The 23,362-nt window shown below is 36.4% G+C and overlaps 1 protein-coding gene across 1 annotated transcript in view; it reads left to right on the top strand.

The window, feature by feature from the left end:
• Nucleotides 1–22,892, top strand: part of PSMD1 (proteasome 26S subunit, non-ATPase 1) — a 93,566-nt gene extending 70,674 nt beyond the window's left edge. Inside the window, exons 19-25 of the mRNA XM_057745281.1 lie at nt 827–929; nt 6,042–6,211; nt 7,945–8,037; nt 9,446–9,532; nt 10,104–10,250; nt 20,806–20,961; nt 22,617–22,892. Coding sequence (XP_057601264.1) covers nt 827–929; nt 6,042–6,211; nt 7,945–8,037; nt 9,446–9,532; nt 10,104–10,250; nt 20,806–20,952 — 747 coding nt within the window. The 3' untranslated portion in view covers nt 20,953–20,961; nt 22,617–22,892. The remainder of the gene's footprint in view (nt 1–826; nt 930–6,041; nt 6,212–7,944; nt 8,038–9,445; nt 9,533–10,103; nt 10,251–20,805; nt 20,962–22,616) is intronic.
• Nucleotides 22,893–23,362: the final 470 nt, after the last annotated feature.

The raw sequence follows: 23,362 nt of genomic DNA, 5'->3' as shown, positions 1-23,362 counted from the left end.
CTTGAACAAGCAGACTTCTTTCTGGGTGCTTACCAATTTGAAAAGCAGTTGGTGGGAAAATAGAGAAGCATAAGACATGGAAGAAGCATAAAATATTTCCCTTCTTGTCACCTAAAAATCACAGATATTTTGATAAGAACATATATTTTATAAATATTATTTTCTAATTATGAAAGTAATATACATTAATTTTAGAAAATGCAGAATATAATAAAGAAGCAAACAAAAATTACCGGTAATCCCTCCCTAAATGAGTCAGCATGTATTCCATTTTGGTGTATTCTTTTGGTAAGAGTAATTAGTGTGATGTGTTGTTGAAAAATTAATTGTGTGCATAATGAAAATCTTTAGTATATATGTGAATATAAATCCAAAATATACCTCACACAGCTGCAGTAAAGGGTAGTTTGTTTTAAGGTAGAATTGAAAGGCTGTGCCTGTTAGGAAATCTGTAGGTTGATGGTGAGCAGAATAGCTATAATTCACAGTGCAATGAAAGCCTTAGTGTTCACTTGAACTGTTTAAGCCTGCTGACTAGCAGTGGGTGCAATATGAAATCGTGTTCAGCATTCCCCTGAGTCTGAGTCACCCACTGTGGAATGAGGATTGAAAACAGAGCTGGTGCTCCCACACCAGAAAAGTCATGACATCTGTGATTTCAACCATGGGACTATTCTGCCTTCAAATCTGGTCCATATCCCTCTCTTTTTGAATGTTGTAAATCGGAACTCAGGTTTCATTACCGTTTGAGCAATCTATTCCCTGCTCTAAAATGACACAGCAAGTGAATAGAACTAGACTATAATTCTTTTTCTTGTTCCTTCAGGTGAATCAGTTCAGACAGCTATATTCCAAAGTCATCAATGATAAACATGATGATGTCATGGCCAAGTTTGGCGCTATTCTGGCCCAGGGCATACTGGATGCAGGTAAATGTTTTTAAATCTTCCAGATTTATTTATCTATTTAAACTAAATCTAATGAAATATCTGTTCTAACTATATGACAAAGGAGAAATTGAGTCTGGGACAAATTTTTCCTGGAGAAAATTTGGAGCCTGCAGTTCATAGAAGTAGTTTAGTAGAGTTAAGATTGCAGACTCTTAGGGTTTGAATCCCAGTCCCTCTACAGCATTAGCTATATTTTCCCTCTTTATGTCTGTTTTCTTGTTTTGTAAAGTCTACCTCATAGTGTCAGGAGGATTAAAAATACACGTAAAGCAATTAACACATAACAGCCCCAGTCACTAAGTAAAGTGCTCAGTGAGTATTGGCTGATTTTTTTTCCTTTAACTTCCTTAGTATATATCAGTTTTAAAGAAGTTGACATTGGAAATTTTTTGAGGAAAAAATTAGATTTTAGACAAATTCTAGCAGCCAAATCATCCTAAAATAAGATACATGGAATATTTGCCTAGTTAAATGCATAGCACACTGTACCAACTGCCTCCTGAATTCACAGTCTTCACCACTGCACTGTGGTTTATTTCGAAAGAGATGGGCTGCCCTTTTAAGATAGAATGGTGTGCTTTAGTACCTTGGACTAGGGGTTCATTCAGCATATTCTTTTAACTGTTATTATTTGTAATATTCAATAGAGTAGAAGGGAGCAAGCATAACTATTTCATTATTCAAGTATGAGATTCTTTTTCTAACTGTACCTAGTCATGTAGAATATAATCTTTTTCATTAATCTTTGCTAATGTAGAAGGTAAGAAAAATAGTATCTCAAGGTTTTTCATAGTAATTCTATCATTTGATGAGCTTTTCTCAAAGTTGTTAGTTATCTTAATTTCTTCTAATAAAAACACTGTTAGCAAATATCGCAACCCTTCTTTTATTGGTCAACTAGAAATGTGTTTATGTTTCTAGTGAAGGAGATCAAGGAAAGAAGCTAAAGTTTTCGATGTCTTAAGTTTTTTTGTTAACCTCTTCAGGTTTTCTGCTTAAAGTATTTTTTAGTCATATCAAAATTTTCAGCATCCTTATTTTATAATTTTAGGTAATCTCCCATATATATATAAGGCTTTAAAAAAAATTGTCTCCTTTATAATTTGATTATTTTATCTTTTTATTGATTAGATTTGCTAGAGATGTCTCTTTTTATTTGTTTACATGCTATTGCTAGTCTTTTTTCCCCCCTAAATTCTTTATTTTTGCTTGATTCTTTTATTTGCTTTTTCTTTCTTTTTTAGAATGTTGGTGCTGTTTTCTAAATTTTTGAGGCAAATACTCTTCTATTTTAATCCATTTGTCTAGTAGAGTTTATTTTGTTTTAATTTTCCAAGAAGTTGAGAGTTTTCTTCTTAAATTTTTGATGTTTAAGGTACAATTATATTTTTCTCTCTTTAATTTAAAGATAGGTCATTGCAGCTGTATATAAATAAGGAAAATATAGATACTTTAGATGAAGTAAATCATTTCAGTTCTTGATGGTATTGATTCTCTCCCGTGCATAAACAGATACAGACCTTGACATACCATAGTTACTCCCTTCTCATTCTTTGCCACCTTCCAAAATTTTTATATTATGTTTACATTGTCATAGCTCATAACACTTACATTCTCTTGTGAAATCATAATTCTCACAGTTTAGTCTTAGTTTCATATTTAAAAGGATTCAGTGCTCACCACTATTTCTTTTATTGCTGCTGTTTTTTCCATCTATACTAAGGCTTGACACAACTGGATTTTGTCAGTTTTTAGTTTGCATTCGGGTTCACTGTCTGTGATTTTTGATAGATGCATAATGACATGTATCCACCTTTACAGTATCATACAGAATAGTTTCACTGCCTTAGAAATCCTCTGTGCTCTAGCTTTTCATCCCTCCCCACCATCCCTGCTCCAATCCCCTGGCAACCACTGAAATTTTTGCTGTCTCAATAGCTTTAGTTTTTCCTTTTCCAGAATGTTATATAGTTGTTGTCGTACAGTATGTAAGCTTTTCAGATTGGCTGCTTCTGGTAATTGGTTTTTAAATAGGATTTAGAAGTAACATTTTACCATTTTATAATCTTCTGTTTTTTCTTTTAGCTGCTAGTTTTTGAAATTTGTGATTTCAGACTACAACCCTTTTCTCATTCATTCAGTACCACTACAGTTTTTTGTTGGTTTTTACTAAATTAGAGTCATTTGTTAAGGAACTGGGAGAATAATTCTTTGTTTTAGCTTTATTCTGCCATCATTACTGGAAGTCCTCTGTCTGTTTTCCCCTCCTTCCTCTTTGAGCCCCTCTCTCCTTCCACCTCTTTTTTTGTGAGTGTCTGTTTGGTCTGTGATGAACCAATCAAGTTCTGATGCTTCTTTCCATTTCTCTTTTTAGTGTTATTAAGTACATAAAAATTCTGTACTGCCATATTCACTATTAGGAGCATAAAATTGTTTTCTTACCTTTTTTCACTTTGCTAATATCCTATCTTCCTAGAAAACATTTCTGCAACTGCTTTAGAGAATTTTTTAGTCCTGTAATTTGTCTCTCAGAAGTTAATGGTAGGGACTTCCCTGGTGGCACAGTGGTTAAGAATCCACCTGCCAGTGCAGGGGACACAGGTGCAAGCCCTGGTCCAGGAAGATTCCAAATGCCACAGAGCAACTAAGCCCGTGTGCCACAATTACTGAGCCTGCGTTCTAGAGCCCGCGAGCCACAACTATTGAGCCCACATGCTGCAACTACTGAAGTCCGTGTGCCTAGAGCCAGTGCTCCACAACAAGAGAAGCCACCGCACTGAGGAGCGCATGTCCTGGAACGAAGAGTAGCCCCTGCTTGCCACAACTAGAGAAAGCCCGCGCACAGCAACAAAGACCCAACACAGCCAAAAATACATAAATAGATAAAGTAATAAATAAATCTTTAAAAAAAAAAAGGAAGTTAATGGTAGTAGAGAAAATCTGGAGAGGGCAACTTCAAAGGAATGAATGAAGTTGAAGTTTATGAGAACTCAGTGATTTGGTCTCTTCAGGGAGAAAAGCCTGAGATTAAGAAGGTTTATGGTTGGGCTTCCTAGGTGGTACAGTGGTTAGGAATTTGCCTGCCAGTGCAAAGGACACGGGTTTGTATCCCTGCTCCAGGAAGATCCCACATGCCCTGGAGTATGGGCCAAAAAAAAAGAAAAAAAAAAAAAAAAAGTTTATGGTTGAAGTGTGTAAAACTCCAAACACTGTCAATAGAATAAACTTGCCCTTGTCTTGTATTAGGTCTCAGACTGTTAGAACAGAAGGCTAGTTTAGTTTCCAAGTCTGAAGAAGATAGATTTCATTGAAATAAAAGGTAATTCAGCTTCAAAACTTAGATCAAATATCACATTCTCTAGGAAGCCCCCCCCTCTTCTTCTACCATGTTCAGTGTCCACTGTGAGTTAGGTGGGCCTAGTACCCAGGTTTATATCTATCATACTTTTATGCCTTATTTTAATTGTCTGATTACCTGTCTTCAGTAGATTGAAGGCTCCTTGGAATCTTTTTCAGTATTTTTTTCAAAATTCTCAATATATAGTAAGCATTCTATTGATGTAGGGGTTAGAATAGGGAAGAATGTAAGCAGACAGTGAAAGTGTAACTCATTCCTGTTGGAAAAACACAATTAAAGTATACCTGATTTTTTCTAGGTAAAATCTTAAATGAAATATCTGTAAAGGAGTGTTAAGAAAATCTGGGTTATTTGGTTGAACAGTAGAATCCAGATTCTTATAAAAAATTAATGCTTTTTGATTTAGTAAAGTTAGTACTCACTTCCTAACTCCAAGCAAAATGTGAAGACATCTGTGAGATACTGAGATGAAGAGAAGTGAAATGTGAGCAGTGGAGATCCAGAATTGGAATTCAAATTAGGATGATGACTACACACAAACAAGTCCTATTTTTATAGGCTGTTTTATGTAAACTAAAAGATTCATGTCTCAGAGTTCTGGGGTCCAACACCAACACTGTTACTGTAGACCAGAGGTTGCAATACAGCAGCCCACGGGCCATATCTGCCCTAAACATTTTTTTGCCTGCCTAGCAAAATTTGCAAAATTTTGTCCAAAATCTAGATTCAAGTGTACTTTAAAAAAAAAAAATTGCATAATGACCCTGGACCTACACCCCTAGTAACATGTCCTCTTTAAATTTATGAACTTTTCACTTTGCTTCAATCCAAACTGCTTTCAGTCCAAATTATCTCATTTGTTTACCTGACCAGTTCCTAAAGACATTCAAATTTGCAACCTCTAAGTCTCCTAGAATCTCAGCCATACAAGGGCCCAGTAGAGATCTAGCTGACTGATGCTTGGATTTTATTCTTGTTCACTAGCTTTCAAACTGTGTTTCTCTGCACGCCCCTCAAGGGATAGTCTAGGGAATGTGGCAAGAGGTAGATTAACAGGTCAGGTTCAAGCCCCAAATCTCTTCTGATTTAATAGAATTGGCTCTGATTTTATTGTTTTAAGTATTAAGCTTCCTGAAAAAGATTTTTCGGTTGAATCAAGGATGGGATATTAAAATTTTTCTTTTGTTAGTGGTGGTGCTCTAGTTCAGATGTTCAAGTTCAAACTCTCATTTTGCCAATGGGAAAAAAAGACTTTCAGAGGTAAAGTGATTTGTCCAAGATCACAAGGCTAGTTAATCTTGGAGGTGCCTGCATTCAGACATGACTAAAGCAGAAAGAATAAAAATAAGCCAATAGTATCTACCTCTTGTCTCTTTGCTGTTGTTTGCAAATATGATATGTACTAAAATTTTACTTTTTGTTTGTACATTAAAAGCCAAGGTACAATATAGATTATTATTTAATTTAGCATACAAGTTCTGATATCCTTCAGACTTAGTTTTTGAAAAATGCCTCCCTGTATAGAAATAAGTTCTAGATTACCCTGAGTCCAGCATTTCCAGTTTTGGAGACCCTAGATAGCTCACTGGCTAACTAATTGCAGTGACTTCATAATAGATTTGATGAACTATCCTCTCAAAATAGCCACCAAATTCTTCCCTAGTGCAGTACTTTGAAATCTTTATCTTTGCTCTACTAGATTCATGTTTATGATTTCTCTCCTTTTTCTACAGGTGGACATAATGTCACAATCTCCTTGCAGTCCAGAACTGGGCACACCCATATGCCTTCTGTGGTTGGCGTCCTTGTCTTTACCCAGTTCTGGTTCTGGTTTCCTCTTTCACACTTCCTGTCATTGGCTTATACCCCGACCTGTGTCATTGGCCTTAACAAAGACTTAAAGGTATGTTTGTGAGACCTCAGTTTTATAGTGTATCTTCACCATATCCTATTTGCCACCTACACATGAGAATTTTCATGAAATTTTAAAGATTAGTTGGCATCTTATTAATAAAGTATTTTCCCTGCAGACTGAGTCATCACCTTATTGAGAGGAGTATGTTGGTGGAAGTTTTGAAAATCAGATCTCTTTACTAACTGTGTAACCTTGGGTAAATCAATTGAGAGGGAATGGTTGGTGGGGGCAAAATATAAAACTATGAAAAGGCTTTATATTTAATATTGAAGGTCTGTGAGAGTTATTGTAGGATTTCGTGCGGATAAATGACATGAGATTTATATTTTAGAAACATCATTCTGATATCAGTGGAAATTCATTACAATGCTACTGCAAAAATCTGGACAAGAAAGACCTAAACTAAATCTTACTAAGGAAGGAAGGTTTGAGACAGGGAGACGTGTCAGTGTTATGTGATGCTAGAGTGTTTGATGGAAGAAAAGATTGTTGCTAAAGGGAAAACAAGACAGGAGGATGTCCCTTTGGTAGTGGCAGAAAACAAGACCAGTAATGAGGAGCCAGGGACACTGACAGAAAGAAACTAGTCACTTAAGTCAAAGATTCAAGGTGATACATACCCTGTCATCACACTGTGCTTTTTTTTTTTTTTTTAATGGGGTTTTTGCTTATGTCTTTCTCAGTCCTATGGCCTGATGATTCACTTCCTTGGTCTTCCGTCCTCTCAGAGGCCTTTTAACCGTTAAATAACCCTTACATTTGGTCATCACCATTGTTAAAGCACTCTGTTAAGTTTTCACAGTGGAAAAATTTTAGGCCAAAAAGTGGCTGGTAAAGAGTTGAGTGTTTCATTGAGTTGATTTTTTTCAGTATAGTTGTACAGCCAATTAGTTATCCTCTAAGTGTTTCAGTACTAAACTAATCATATTTGTAAATATTGAGCAGTTTTATCTCTCAGAGCAAGAACCTTTTGGTTTCCCAGTCCCTAACCTTTAACGTTGTGGTTAAACATACTGTATAATCTTTAGGGACTTTTTCCTCTGGCACACAATCTTATGATCTCTTTTTCCATTCCTTACAATGAAAATGGGATGTAAAGGACAAGATTGCTTCTCCTAGTAAATGTGATGCTTATTACCATTCTCTATCAATGCAAATTGGGTAAATAGAGAAAAATTCAGACTAGAGAATTTTAAATCTCCTTAGCGAGTAATGCAAAGCTGACTTTTCCATTAGGCTTATGCTAGACTCTGGTAAGGTATGACTATATGGTGTGGACACTGTATACAGACTTGTATAGTAGTTGTTAGTGTGGTACAAGGAAGGGACGTGAAAGTTAAGTATGCAGGTGAGAGAATCAGATGACACTTTACAAAGAAGGTAACGGTTGATCTGCTGCTTACACCATGCGTGGGACTTAACCCTCTGAAGCAGGGTGCATGGTCAATAAAAGTGAAAGGGAGGCCTGTTCAGAGACACAGAGCCTCAAGAAGGTATAGGGAACCACAGTAATTCCGTAAAGCACTTCAAAACTAATTCAATGAAAGAAGACAGATGCCTTTAAGGGAGGAGTGTTAACATAATTGAATAGCTGTGTAATTTAGCCTGGATTGAAACTTCTGGCATCCCTTTGCATCTGTATGCTTGTTAAGAACATAGAATATTTTAATCTTGATTTTGATTATTTTAATAGAGGGGGGAAAATTCTCTTATTTCTTTAGATGCCGAAAGTTCAGTATAAGTCAAACTGTAAACCATCAACATTTGCATATCCTGCCCCCCTGGAAGTACCAAAAGAAAAAGAAAAGGAAAAGGTAGGTTCTTTGTTACTTTGAGCACCATTTGTACCTATATAGGAGCTGCTTAGTGTTTTACTTGGGTTTGTTTTAAATATTGTTATGTTATAGAGTAGGTATTTTAAAAGTAATACTTCTTATGGTAAAATCCAGCATTACACAAGAGTATAAAGTGAAAGCCCTTTTCTCTCCTGGTCATCCAAGTCCCATGTTGCAGGAATCATAATTTGTGAATTCCTCCAAATGTTTTTTCTGCACTTATCAATACTTTTTATACAACAAATCGAATTATTCTTTACATACTGTTCTGCGTCTTACTGTTTTCATTTTAACAATTAAAAAAAAAAGTTTGATGTATATTGATCTCGTTTTTCCAGAGCTGCAGAGCAGTGCCTTTATGTATATATCATTGTCTTACCAGTTCCTTATCTGATAGACATTTAAGGTTATTTATGATTTGTCACTGTTACAGATGAGACTAGACTAGAGTTTTTATACATGTGTATTTGTGCACTTGTACAAGTATACCTATAGGTTAGGATCTTAGATGTGGAATTGCTTGATCAAAAGTAATGCACATTATTTATTTTTGTAAGTATTAACTGAATTTCCTTTCAAAATGGATGTAACCAATTTATACTCCTCCCAACAAGTATGAAGACACTCATCATTATGTGTTAAGTTAAACTGTAGTGAAATTGAGAGCTGTGCTTGCCTCTGTAGTTTTCTCAATAAAATTATCCTTTATGATACTTCAGGTTTAGGAAAATGATTTTTTTCTCTCAAGAGAATGTTCCATATTAGCCACCTGATTATTTGCTGTAAATGTTATGGTTAAGTAGGGATGATTATTGGATGGTAGGTGGTGATACCCTTTGACAACAGTATCTTATTCATCAGCTATGTTTCAGGACCCCCTCCCTTTTGAGTTTAAAACAAAGGCAGCTTTACACCATTACTGCCCAGCCTTTTGAAGTCCCTGTTTCACCTTTGATTTCAGTGAGACCCATCAAGGAGGATAATTCCAGGTTAACCACTCACCCACTGTGGATTACCACTGTAGGGCACTAGACCAGTGAGAGATCTTTATGACCAGGTTTGGAGAAAATTTTTGTTTTCTGGTGCTTTCCCTCTAAAGTAAAAAAGGATGTGGCACTCAAATCTCTATTCCAGAAACTTACAGTAGCAAATTCACATCCAAGGTACACTAAAGATCGAAAAAATTAGAGTTATATTGGACACAAGCCTCTAAGAACTAAAGATTTACCTGACAACTATAACAGTAAGTTATCTTTATATTCCCAGGTTATTTTGCTCTTTATGATACTTACTACAGAGGAAACAGAATAGTATTGTAGAACTGAATTCTCACTGGGCTTGTACATTCGTAAGGGATTACAACGATTTACCCCATTCACTCCTCTAGGTTTCCACTGCTGTGTTATCTATTACTGCCAAGGCTAAAAAGAAGGAAAAAGAAAAGGAAAAAAAGGAGGAGGAGAAAATGGAAGTGGTAGGTATTACTTGGTGGTCATATGGGTTGATGTAGCTATCTCTGTCATGGTCCAGATTCTTCCTTTAGTTGAACATTGTTATACTTTGCTCTTGGCTTCCTTTAAATAACTTTCCTGTTCCAAGCATAGAGACTCATAAAATTTTAATTGGAAGAGACTTTAGAAATTATATCCATTCATGGGAAGAATAGAAGAGTATAAATCAAGAATGAGTTCTTGGAGGAAATGACAATTAAAGTGGGTTTTGAAGGGCAGAATAGGATTTTCATCAGACAGTAAGTGATGGTGAGAGAAAGAAAAGCCCTTTCAGGCAAAGGGAACATCATTTATTTAAGTATCTCTGCTGATAGAAAAACCTTCTCACCCTTTAAAACTAAGTTAAAGATCATTCTTACCCCCAAGCAGAGTTACCGTCTCTCTCGTCTGAGTCTAGTATCACTTTAGTTCTACTTCCATTATATCTAATCCTAACTACCTTTTGCATCTAATAGTTGCTCAGTAAATTTATTAAACATTATTCAGTGATGTAGAACAGAAGTGAACCTTTATGGGGCTATTTTTCCCCCCCAGGATGAGGCAGAGAAAAAGGAAGAAAAAGAGAAGAAAAAAGAACCTGAGCCAAACTTCCAGTTATTGGATAACCCAGCCCGAGTTATGCCTGCCCAACTTAAAGTCCTAAGCATGCCAGAGACCTGTCGATACCAGCCTTTCAAACCAGTAAGTTACCAATGCCCCTTAGTTATGTACCAGTAGGATGTTAATCTGTAGGGCAATGAAATATTTTTAGAGAAGGATAAATCTCCAGAGTATTGGAGAAAGCTCTGTAGTACTAATAAATCTCTTAGCAAAGAGAACATTTCCTTCCATTCCATATAAATTTGGAGAGACTTTTCTTTGTGTAACCCTGCAAACATCCTTCATCTACCAAAGGCTTACATTATAGAAGTTTTTAATACAGCGTAGTGATTAGGACCACAGAGTCTGGAACCAGATATCCTGAATTTGAATCCTAATTCTACCACTTTCGGCCTATGTGACCTTAAGCCAAGTACTGATCCTCTCTTCCTCAGTTTTCACTACTATAAAATAAGAATTATCACCCCTAACTCACAGGAATATGATTGAACAAGGTAATACAGTTAATACGTGAGCACTTAGCGCATTCAGTTTTACAGTTAGAAGAGAATCTTCATGTCATTTAATTTATTCTAGGGCAGAATGTTTCATGTTAGAAACAAATGCTGATCAGAAATTTAACCATGATAATGTCTTTATTTTCTAGGTTCTTGTATCTTGAAAACTCGAGAACCTTTAGTAGACACATTTAATACATTTAAATCCTGTGCCTGTCTAAAATGTCATAGATAAGATTTCTAGATCCTTGTAGAAAAGTAAACCCGTTATCATCAGCTTGAAGGTGATCCCTGATGGTGGTGACAACTCTTAGCTACAATTGTGAGTCAAGGTCTTACCCGACTAGATTATCAGCTAGAGAAGACAAGGGCAGAGGGTGGAAGATAGCTATATTTAGTGGAAGAGCTAGAATTGGGCAGAACTGAGTTTATATTCCAACTGTGCCATTTCTTGGCTATGTAACTGAGATAGGTCATTTAATTGCTTCATGTTTTAGTTTCCTCATCTAATAATTGGGATGGTGATACTACCTACCACCTAGGAGTATTGTACAAATTAAATAGGTTGTTATATATGAAACACCTAAAACAACATCTGAAATGTGGTATAAATCCTCCGTCACGTTAATATTACTTGGTGGTGGTTACAAGTCATCAGACATCTGTGGGTAGCAGGCAGTCAGGCCAGGAAGGATGGAATAGCTTGCAGGTCTTCTCCCACCTCCTATTAATCTTGTGTTGCTAGGAACCTAGTACTGCTTGGTCTGCAGTTTTGAACGAATGGATTGATAGGACCACCAAAGGACACAGTAAATGTAGTCACTCTCTGTTTAATCTGCAACCCAGCTCACCTAAGTGATATGTTTCTGGAGAATATATTCTAACAATATCCTTTTCAAACTGCTCTTGCCAGAACAGGTATATTAGTGCACAACTAGTGAATGCTTTAAGCACACAAGACACCCAGTGATTTTGACAGTTATAAGGAACTAAAGACAGCAAGGTATATGCTCAGTGTCATGAGGCCGTGTGAGGAGACTGGTTTGCCTCAGTTGGAACTTAAATAATTGTTAAGCCTTTGCTCAGAATAAATCAGAGGAAGCTGTAACAGTTGTTCATTTATGAGCCAAAAGATTTCCTCTGTCTGTGCCTGGCTGAGTGTTGAAGGCATAACCCAATCGCACACATAGCCCCTCAGCAAAGACTGGGAGACTTACTGTTGCAGGTGTTTAAGGAAATCCCTGGCTAGTCATTAGCTGTTCAATAAGGTAACTGAGAGGAGAATTCAGTGGTCACATACAACAGAAAATACTTTATAGAAAAGTCAAAAAACAGACAACAACAACAAACCCTGGGGAGGGGTGAGAATCTGATTTTCGGAGTTGCCACATTATATTATTTAAATGTCCAGTTTCAACAGAAAATTACAAGACATACAAAGCAATAAAATATGACTCATAGACAGGAAAAAAGCAATTAGTAAGACTGTCTCTGAGGAAGCCTAGATGTTGTACATAATAGGCAGACTAAATCAACTAAAATGTGTTCAAAGAACTAAAGGAACTATGTCTTAACTAAAGGAAAGTATAAGAATGCCCTTCTATCGAAGGGCTGTTGTCAGTAATGCTGCTGTGAATGTAAGGGTACATATATCTTTTTAAATTAGTGTTTTCATATTCCCCGAAGTAGAATAGCTGGATCATTCTTTGAGAAATCTGCATACTGTTCTCCACAATGGCTACATCCGTTTACATTTCGACCAGCAGTGTACCAGGGTTCCAATGTCAAGATCATACTGCCTCTGTTTTCTTCTAGGAATTTTACAGTTTCAGGCCTTACTTAAGTCTTTAATATATTTTGAGTTAATTTTTGTGTATGCTGTAAGATAGTGATGTTTTGCATGTGGCTGTCCAGTTTTCACAGCACGACTTATTAAAAAGAGACTTTACTTTCTCTATTGTGTGTTCTTGGCTCCTTTGTCATAAATTAGTTATCTGTATATGTGGGTTTATTTCCAAATGTTCAGGTCTGTTCCATTGATCTGTGTGTCTGTTGTGTCTGTTTTTCTTCCAATACCATGCTGCTTTGATTAATAAAGCTCTAGTATAATTTGAAATCAGAGTGTGACACCTCCAGCTTTGTTCTTTTTTTCTCAGCATTTCTTTGGCTATTCCAGGTCTTTTGCATTTCTATTTAAAAATTTAGGATTGCTGTTGTTCTGTTTCTGTAAAATATGTATATATATCTCATTGGTGTTGTGATAGGGATTACATTGAATCCATAGATTGCTTTAGGTAATATGGACATTTTAATATTGTTAATTTGTCCAGTCTGTGAACGTGGAATATTTTTCCATTTCTTTGTGTCTTCAATTTCTTTCAGCAGTGTCTTATATAGTTATCAGTGTATAGGTCTTTCTCCTCCTTCATTAAACTTATTCCTAGATATTTTATCCTTTTTGTTGCAGTTGTAAATGGGATTGTTTTCTTAGTTTCTCTTTCTGCTAGTTCATTGTTAGTGTATAGAAATGCAACAGATTTGACAGAGAATCTTGAGAGCAGCAAGAGAAACACAACTCCTCATCATGTACCAGAATCCACAATAAGATTAACAGCTGATTTGTCATTAGAAACCATGGAGGCCAGAAGGCAGAAGGATGATATACTCAAAGTGCTGAAAGAAAAGACTCAACCAAGAATGCTGTATCCAGCAAAACTATCCTTCAAAAATGAAGGCAAAATTAAGACATTCACAGATAAAAACTAAGAGAACTTGTTGCTAGCCAACCTGCCATATAAGAAATACTAGAGTGAACCCTTCAGAATGAAATGAAAGAACACTAGACAGTAACTTGAATCCATATGAAAAAATAAAGAGCACTGGTAAACATAACTACATAGGTAAATATAAAAGATAGTAGAATTGTATTTTTGTAAATCTTTTTCTTTTTTTTTCCTCCATTTTTTTAATTGAGGTATAGTTGATTTATAATATTATATAAGTTTCAGGTTACAACATAGTGATTCAGTTTTTCAAGGTTATATTCCATTTATAATTATTGTAAAATATTGGCGATATTCCCTGTGCTGTACAATATATCCTTGTAGTTTATTTTATACATAGTAGTTTGTACCTCTTCATCCCCTGCCCCTATCAGGTCCCCCCCTCTTCCTTCTCCCCACTGTAACCACTAATTTGTTCTCTATATCTGAGTCTGTTTCTTTTTTGTTATACTCACTAGTGTGTTTTATATTTTAGATTCCACATATAAGTGATATCATACAATATTTCTCTTTCTCTGTCTGACTTATTTCACTTAGCATAATACCCTCCAAGTCCATCCATGTTGTTGCAAAGGGCAAGATTTCATTCTTTTTTATGGCTGAGTAGTATTCCATTTATTCTTCTTTATTCATTCACCTGTTGATGGATAACAGATATGGAAGCACCTGTTAGGTTGCTTCCATATCTTCACTATTGTAAACATTGTTGCTGTGAACATTGCAGTACATATATCTTTTCAAATTAATGTTCATTTTCTTCAGATACACATCCAGGAGTGGAATTGCTGGATCATATGGTAGTTCTATTTTTGGTTTTTTGAGGGACCCCCATACTGTTGTCCATAGTGGCTGCACCAATTTACATTCCCACCCACAGTGCACAAGGGTTCCCTTTTCTCCACATCCTTGCCAACAGTTGTTATTTGTGACCTTCAGTAATTCTTAAGAGTATGAAGGGATCCAGAAAACTTCTTTATCAGATGAGTTGGAGTTCAGAAAATGTGGTCACAGAACTCTAGACCAGAGGGACTCCATCCTGTGGCCAGAGTCTGCTCTCACCCTGTCCCCTGGGTGGCCAGCTTACCACCCCTTCCCTGGTTTTTTTTCCTCTTATCTGATTTAAAAGACAACTGTACAGAGCAATCATAAATTGGTGTTGATGTGTACACACTGTATAAAAACATAATCTGCATTAAAATATGTCTATTCTGGCTGCTGTAGCAAATTGCCACCTGCTGTTTAAGACTGGGGGGCTTAAACAACAAATATTTATTTCTCACAGTTCCAAGACTAGAAGTCCAAGATCAGGGTGCCAGCATGAGCAAGTTCTTGGTGAAGGGCCTGGTGCCAGCATGAGCAAGTTCTTGGTAAAGGCCCTCATCCCGGCTCTTCTCATTGTATCCTCACATAGCAGAGAGAGGGGAAGCAAGCTTTCTTCATGTCTCTTCTTTTTTTTTTTTTAATTATTTTTATTTATTGTCTGCATTGGGTCTTCGTTGCTGCACACAGGTTTTCTGTAGTTGTGGAGAGGAGGAGCTACTCTTTGTTGAGGCGCGCAGTCTTCTTATCATGGTGGCTTCTCTTGTTGCGGAGCACAGGCTCTAGGCACGTGGGCTTCAGAAGTTGCGGAGCATGGGCCCATTAGCTGTGGCTCACGGGCTCTAGAGCTCAGGCTCAGTAGTTGTGGCACACGAGCTTAGTCGCTTCACGGCATGTAGGATCTTCCTGGACCAAGGATCGAACCCATGTCCCTTGCATTGGCAGGCGGAATCTTAACCACTGTGCTACCAGGGAAGCCCCATGTCTCTTCTTATAAGGGGACTAATTTCATTCCTGAGGGCTTTTCCTTCATGACCTAATTGCATCCTAAAGGCCCACCTTCTCATACCATTATACTTTGTGGGGGTAGGATTTCAGCATATGAATTGAGGGGAGGGGACCTAACATATAGGCATGTTTAGCAGATACGTGAGCCATACGGAACCATGTCTGGCACACAATTTGTGTATACTAATGTTGGATATTGTTATGGTTATTCTTATTATATATGGCAAATAAATTTCTGTTTAATCAAAAACAGTGAAGGGGGAAGACTCAAATTACTAAAATCAGAAAACAGAGGGGACATTACTACCAACCTTACAGAAATAAAAGGATTATGAGAGTATACTGTGAATGTCAACAAATTAGGTAATTTAGATGAAATAGACAAATTCCTAGAAAGACACAAACTACTATAACTGACAAGAAGAAATATTAAATCTGAATAAATGTCTAACAGGTAAAGAGATTAAATTAATAATCAGAAAACTACAAAGAAAAGCCCAGGGCCAGATGGCTTCACTGGTTAATTCCATCAAATGTTTAAAGAAAAATTATAACCAGTCCTTTGCAAACTCCTCTAAAAATACAAGAGGAGGGAATGCTGCCAAATTCGTTTTATGTGGCCGATATTATTCTGATAGTAAAACCAGGCAAAGACATTACAAGGAAAAAAACTACAGAGCCAGTAATTAATGTTCATGAACTGGAAGATTTAGTATTACTCAAATGGCAGTACTCCCCAATTTGATCTATAGATTCAACACAGTCTTTATCAAAATCCCAGCTGGCTTTTTTTGCGGAAATTTACAAGCTGATCCTAAAATTCATATGGAAATGCAGGGGACCCAAAAAGCCAAAACAGTGGAGAAAGAAAAGCAAAGTAAGAAGAATCGCACTTACCAATTTCAAAACTTACCACAAAAGCTACAGTAATCAAAACTGGTATTGGCATAAGGATAGACATCCAGATAAGTGGATTTAAATTGAGAGTCCAAAAATAAACGCATACATGTATGGTCAATTTGATTTTTTTTTTTTAATTGAAGTGTAGTTGATTTACAATGCTGTGTTAGTTTCAGGTATACAACAAAATGATTCAGTTATACATTTATATATATCTACTCTTTTTCTGATTCTTTTCCAAAATAGTAGGTTATTACAAGATATTGGATATGCAGTAGATCCTTGTTATTTATCTGTTTTATGTATAGTAGTGTGTATGTGTTAATCCCAGACTCCAAATTTACCGCCCCCTCCCCTTTCCCCTTTGGTAACCATAAGTCTGCTTTATATCTGAGTCTAATTCTGTTTTGTAAATAAATTAATTTGTACCATTTTTTTAGATTCTGCAGATAAGTGATATGATATTTGTCTTTGTCTGACTTACTTCACTGAGTATGATAATCTGTAGGTCTATCCATCTTGCTGCAAATGGCATTGTTTCATTCCTTTTTATGGCTGAGTATTATTCCTGTGTGTGTGTGTGTGTGTGTGTACACCACATCTTTATCCATTCATCTGTCAGTGGGCATTTAGGTTGCTTCCATGTCTTGGCTGTTGGAAATAGTGCTGCTGTGGACATTGGGGTGCATGTATCTTTTTGAATTAGAGTTTTCATCTTTTCCAGATATATTCTGAGGCGTAGGATTACTGTATTATATAGTAACTCTATTTTTAGTTTTTTAAGGAACCTCCATAGTGTTCTCCATAGTGGCTGCACCAATTTACATTCCCACCAACAGTGTAGGAGTGTTGCCTTTTCTCCACACCCTCTCCAGCATGTGTTATTTATAGACTTTTTTAAAAATTTTATTTATTTATTTATTATTTTGGGGGGGGTACACCAAGTTATAGACTTTTTGATGATGGCCATTCTGACCTGTGTGAGGTGATAGCTCATTGTAGTTTTGATTTGCATTTCTCTAGTAATTAGCAGTATTGAGCATCTTTTTGTGTGCATGTTGGCCATCTATATGTCTTCTTTGGAGAAATGTCTGTTTAGATCTTCTGGCCATTTTTTGAGTGGATTGTTTTTTTGATATTGAGCTGTATAAGCTGTTTCTATATTTTGGAAATTAAGCCCTTGTCAGTCACATCATTTGCAAATATTTTCTCCCATTCCTCATGTTGTCTTTTTGTTTTGTTTATGGTTTCCTTTGCTGTGCAAAAACCTTTTAAGTTTAAGTTACATTTGTATATTTTTGCTTTTGTTTCCATTACTCTAGGAGATGGATCTAAAAACTTTTTGCTGCAATTTCTGTCAGAGAGTGTTCTGCCTGTGTTTTCCTCTAGGAGTTTTATAGTATCCAGTCTTATATTTAGATCTTTAATCCATTTTATGGTCAATTGATTTTTTTCAATGGGGAAAGAATAATTTTTTCAAGAAATGGTGCTGAGACAACTGGCTATCCATCTGCGAAAGAATTATATTGGATCCCTAACATATCATATATAAAAATTAATTGCAAATGGATCAAAGACTTAAATGTAAGAGCTGACACTATAAAACCCTTATAAGAAAACATATATGTAAACCTTTGTAATACTGGATTAGGCAGTGTTTTCTTATATATGACACCTAAAGCAGAAGCAACCCCCCAAAAAGATAAATTGGACTTCATCAAATTAAAAACTTTTGTGTTGCAAAAGACACTATCAAGAAAATGGAAAGAAAACCCACAGAATATAAAATATTTTCAAATCATATGTCTGATAAGAGACTTATACCCAAATACGTTTTTAAACTCTTAAAACTCAACAATTAAAAAAAAAAAAAAAAAAACACGTATTTTTTAAATGGGCAAAGGGTTTGAATAGGCCATGTGTAAATCTTCTCCAAAGAAGATTTACACATGGCCAAAAGCTCAACATCATTCATCATTAGAGAAATGTAAATCAAAACCACAAGGAGATACTTCATCATATCCACTAGGATGGCTATAATCAAAAAGACAGACAACACATTTGTAGATTAAAATTAGCAAGGATGTGGAGAAATTGGAACCCTCATATAGTACTGGTCGAATGTAAAGTGTTGCAGCTTCTGTGGAAACCAGTTTGGTGGTTCCTCGAAAAGTTAAATGTAGACTTAATCATATCACCCAGCAATTCCACTCCTCGGTATATATGCCCAAGAGATTTAAAACTGTGTCCACACAAACACTTGTACACTAATGTTTATATCAGCTTTATACATAATTGCCAAAAGGTAGCAACAACTCAGATGTCCATCATGTGGTGGATGGATAAATAAAATGTGATATGTGCAATGGAATATTATTCAGCCAAAAGAAGTGACATACTGATACATACTGCCCTGTGTTTGAACCTTAAAAACATTATCTTAAGTGAAAAAAGCCAGACGCAAAAGGCCACATATTGTATGATTCTGTTTATTTAAGATGTCCAGAATAGACAAATCCATAGAGACAGAAGTTGCATTAGTGGTTGCAGGGGCTGGGAGTAGGGGAAAATGGAGACTGGCTGCTATGCACAACTTTGTGAATATACTAAAAAAAACAAAAAAAAATCACTGAATTGTATACTTTAAAAGAGTTTATTTATGTTGTGTGAATTATATCTGTTTTAAAAAAAAAGGGCTGCCTCTGTGTGTGCGTGTGCAGTGAAGAAAGGGGTGCTGCCTGACTCATTCCCTCTAGTACCCTCAATGCCATGGGGATCAGATCCTTCCTCAGACATTGCATTTGAAAGAGGCAACTTTACTTCTGAAAATGGGTTGCATTCCTACTCTGTTTCCAGTCCGTCTTAAAAGATGTCTTATAGAGAGTGTGGAGCATTTGGCAGCAGGAAGTGTCCCATTGCCTCTGTCTTCAGTTGTCACTAGTCTTCGCAGAAGACAGATTTTCATGTATCTTATTCTCTGCTTAGAGAGTGTGAACTTTCTAACATAAAAGGCATTAATAAATCTAAACCATGTAGCTATAAAAAGCTCTTCCCATATGTTGATCATATTGTAGGATTTGGGCTGGAGCATTCCAGTTCAGTATGAAATAATACCGTTATAACCTGGAGCCATATATTTCCAAAATACACTAAGTCCTTTGGTGAACATGGGTATTTTTTGTTCAGTAAAAGATTCGTCTCCATTTGGTCCTTTAGAAGGTTCAAATAAACTTTTAGACCATGGAGTATTAGGATAGTGACCGTGTACTCTGTTCTTAGGTGAATATTGGTAGTAAAGGCAGGGTCCACTCATAAAATGGCTTTTCTTCAAGAAAAGCAAACTTTTTAAGGGAAAGGGTTATAGATTAACGTGTATGAATATGTATGTTTGAGAGAAGAGAAGTAGTTAAGAAATTCATGAAGGCACACCAGTTTCATAGCGTGGCAGAGCAGAGTTCTGATGAGTAAAAATTAGATTAGGTTGAACTGCAGAGATGCTTATACATATGTGAATCATTTGCCTAATGTGCTTGGGCTTCTTTTCCTTCCCAGTAATGTGCTTTGGTAGAAATATGTTTTTTCCAGATGTGCCCTCCACTGTTGACTGATTTAATTACAAAGAGCAGCTTTCCATTTCCTTTGACACAGGCAAGCAAATAGAATAAGATTAGCACACCAGAGATGGGCAAACAGTTTGGTGTCTGAATTTACCTTTTACTAATATGTTTGGGAGAGGGCTTAACAGAATTGCTTCTACACCCTACTTCCCTTTTGTTTCCAATCTAGTTTTTCACTGTCTTGCATCACAAGGATTTATAGATTAAAGTGAAAAACACTCAGATATTTGTGATATTTATATCTCTCTGTCATTCTGAAATTGCTGGAAAAAATTGGCTTTTCATTTATAGATTGTCTTTTGTGTCCAAAATGATGGTTTTCTCACAAATGATACAGTATCTATTAGACTAATGTGCGTCTCAAACTTTAACATGCATACAGATCACCTGAGGATCTTGTTAAAATACAGATTCAGGGATCTAAAATAGGGCCGGGTTTTCTGCATTGTTAGAAAACAAGCTCCGAGGTGATAATGATGCTTCTGCCCAGGACACATGTTGAGTAGCAAAGGCGTTAGAATACCATCTTTAAATAGTAAACGTTCTCCCCGCAGTCCAACTGAGGCTAGTACAGTACTGGGAAATACCTTTTAAATTGGGATGCATCATCCAAACAGAGCAGTACCACATGTTCTACCATCCAGAGCCATTGGGTTAAATTTGCAGATACTCCTATAGATTGCAATTGTCTTTTATCCTTTGTTATGCACATTGGCAGTGCTGTCCTCATTCAGTCCTCAGACTAACCTGAAGGAATAGGTCAGGAAGATTTTATTAGCCTCTTCGTACAGTTGAACAGTTTAATTAAATCACTGGTATAGCATCACACAGGCACAAATGCCCAGGTTTCCTGACTCTTGTCTAGGAAAGTGTAGTTCCATCTCAGTTCTTTACTTCCAAATCATTCTAGTAGCCTTGAGGGACCATTTAACAAATATACACTCAAGATTCTAGAGCATTCTGCAAATACGAGTAGAGCTTGTGTTTCTTCATTCCTTTCTCTGTTTAATAGCTGTCCATTGGAGGCATCATCATTCTGAAGGATACCAGTGAAGACATTGAAGAGCTGGTGGAACCTGTGGCAGCCCATGGCCCAAAGATTGAGGAGGAGGAACAAGAGCCAGAACCCCCAGAACCATTTGAGTATATTGATGACTAAGGACCAGAGGTGTGTGTGGAACAAAATTGTGTATCAAGGGAAATCTCTTTGTCAGTTCTTCACAACTGTTTTATACAGGGGCGTGATCTCACTTTTTCCCTTTTGTACTTAATCCCTATTTACCTAAATGATATTAAAACATCCCCTTCTTTGACATCTTCCTGGATATATTACAACCAATTCCTTTTTCTTTCTTCTTTGACTCTCTACCCTCTAGTGTTCTGCCAGCGCTGTTCAAAGTGGCTGGACTTCAAATTGTTTTCATAGGTCTGTGAGGAAGTAGGGAGCTTGCTCCAGAATGTAACTCAATGCCTGTCTCATCAAACAAAACAGCCTTGCTTACCCCCTAACCCCAAAAAAGTCAGCTGAACCAACAGTCTGCTCAGTGATGGAGTTGATGTCCATTTTGATGTAAGCTCCTTGTCGTGGATCAGTTATAGTTTGTTGACTGGCAGTGGTCCGTAGCTCACACTTGAGTAGTACAGGTATAAATTCCTCACTGATTCTTCTCTCTCTCCATTTCCTTTGGCAGTACTTTTGGCACTGAAAGCCTTACCATTCATTTATTCAATGAAGCTATTGAACATCTAATATGTATAAGACACAGTGCTTATAGATACTTTGGAGTCCGACTGTAACACAAAGCTTTGTCCAGTTGAAAAAGATTATTATTATATCAATGTCTGAACAATGTTGAAAAGGGTTTTTAGGTGCAAAAGATTACAGTTTCACAAAATTGTCATTCTGTTTCCTCCATTTTTTCTCGAATGGTCATCACATATTTGAAGATGCATATAAACTATATAATCAAGGTTCTGTAATCCCATCCTATACAAATACATTGTCAAACAAATATGAATTTATTCTACTCTTTAAAGAAAATAAGATCAGTATCATTTATTACAGTTATGACAGAAGAATACATTTTAAATGTCAAGTTGCAGATCTAGCACTGTGTTACACACTAAGTAGCAGTTAATGAAAGCTTTTATAGACATCTCAGATAAATATTAAGGCAGAAACAGTGCTATTAGTAGAAAAATGTATTCAAGCCTCCTAGAGACAGTTTGGAGATTTATAACTTCCCTTCCTGCTTTTGAAAATCATCTTTCAGCTCTTGATGTTTTCCTAAGCTTTACCCCACCAGCACGTGACAGTATTAATACCCTGAGCTCTCAGTCTGTGTGCAGAGCTGAACTCTCATTAGCCCCCTTCAGCCTTCCATAATACCTTTCTGAAAACTCCCTGATTAAGTCTTTCAAGGCAGTTAACTACAAAATTGGTTAGAAGCTTTCAGGAAATTGGATTCTTGTTAGTTTTTAAAAGAGTAAAATATCCAGCCCAATAAGAATTTGAAAACTATAGTCTGTCTCAGCATAAACTGGCATATTAGGACTGCATCAGCAAGGTTAGGGGCTGGTTTGTTTTGGGGGGGGGGGTTGTTTTGTTTTTTGTTTTTGTTTGTTTGTGGCATCCTAGTTCTCCAACCAGGGATCAAACCTGTGCCCCCTGTAGTGGAAGCATGGAGTCTTAACCACTTGACCACCAGGGAAATCTGTAGGCTAGTTTTAGACTTCAACATCTAGTAGTTGGGTTTTGGGGTTTTTTTAAATGTTTTTAAAATAAAGAATAACCCTAGTTTCTCCCTCTCTCCCTTCCCCAAGATCTTACTGCTCACCTGAAGAAGATTGTCTGGGCTCATGTTGGAAATGCCTGTGAGGAAATTCATGCTGAGACCTGCTATTCACTGCATGTATCATTGCCTCTGTGCTGACCCTGTCTCCAAGTCTTTGGTTGAAGAGATGGTATATGACTATTTAGTGTTCTCTTTCATACAACTTGGTTTTCAAATAAATATATTAAGATCTTCAGATGGAAAAGGACTTCTTGTTTGTTTTTCAGCCTGGATTTTAAATAAATGGATCTAATACTCTTCCTCCCACCATGAAATGCCTAAATCCAAAGAGCTAAGCCTTTGATTGCTGGATGAGTATGCATGGCTTTAATATTGGTGAGAGTTAAACTACTTTATAGATTATTCGAAAAATAATGGAAAAAATGAAAGAGAAAAGCAACCACCCTTGTTTATTACTCCAAGAATTCTCTACATTTTTATTAATGGGATTGAGGATGTAGGGTGCCATCACCTATTGAGGAAGTCCCCTTAATGATCCAAGGGAAATGTAGTCTGTTTAGGCAGCTCAGAAGCTTTTTTTTTCTTTTTTAAAATCAGCTTTGCTTATTGTTTCTTGCTTTTGACCTTGTTAAGGACAATAGATATAAATTATTTTAGTTTATTTAACCAGAAGATCTAATAATGTGCCCTTTTTTTTCTCCTGACTTTTTTTTCATTTTCTTTTTAATTGAGGTATAATTTAAATGTAATAAAAAATGCAGACATTTGATTGTG

The sequence above is a fragment of the Hippopotamus amphibius genome, chromosome 8 (genome assembly GCF_030028045.1).
Source record: "Hippopotamus amphibius kiboko isolate mHipAmp2 chromosome 8, mHipAmp2.hap2, whole genome shotgun sequence".
In the NCBI taxonomy this organism is placed as follows: domain Eukaryota; kingdom Metazoa; phylum Chordata; class Mammalia; order Artiodactyla; family Hippopotamidae; genus Hippopotamus; species Hippopotamus amphibius.
The sequence above is the reverse complement of the archived record's forward strand: the minus strand, read 5'-3'. Positions and strand labels throughout refer to the sequence as shown.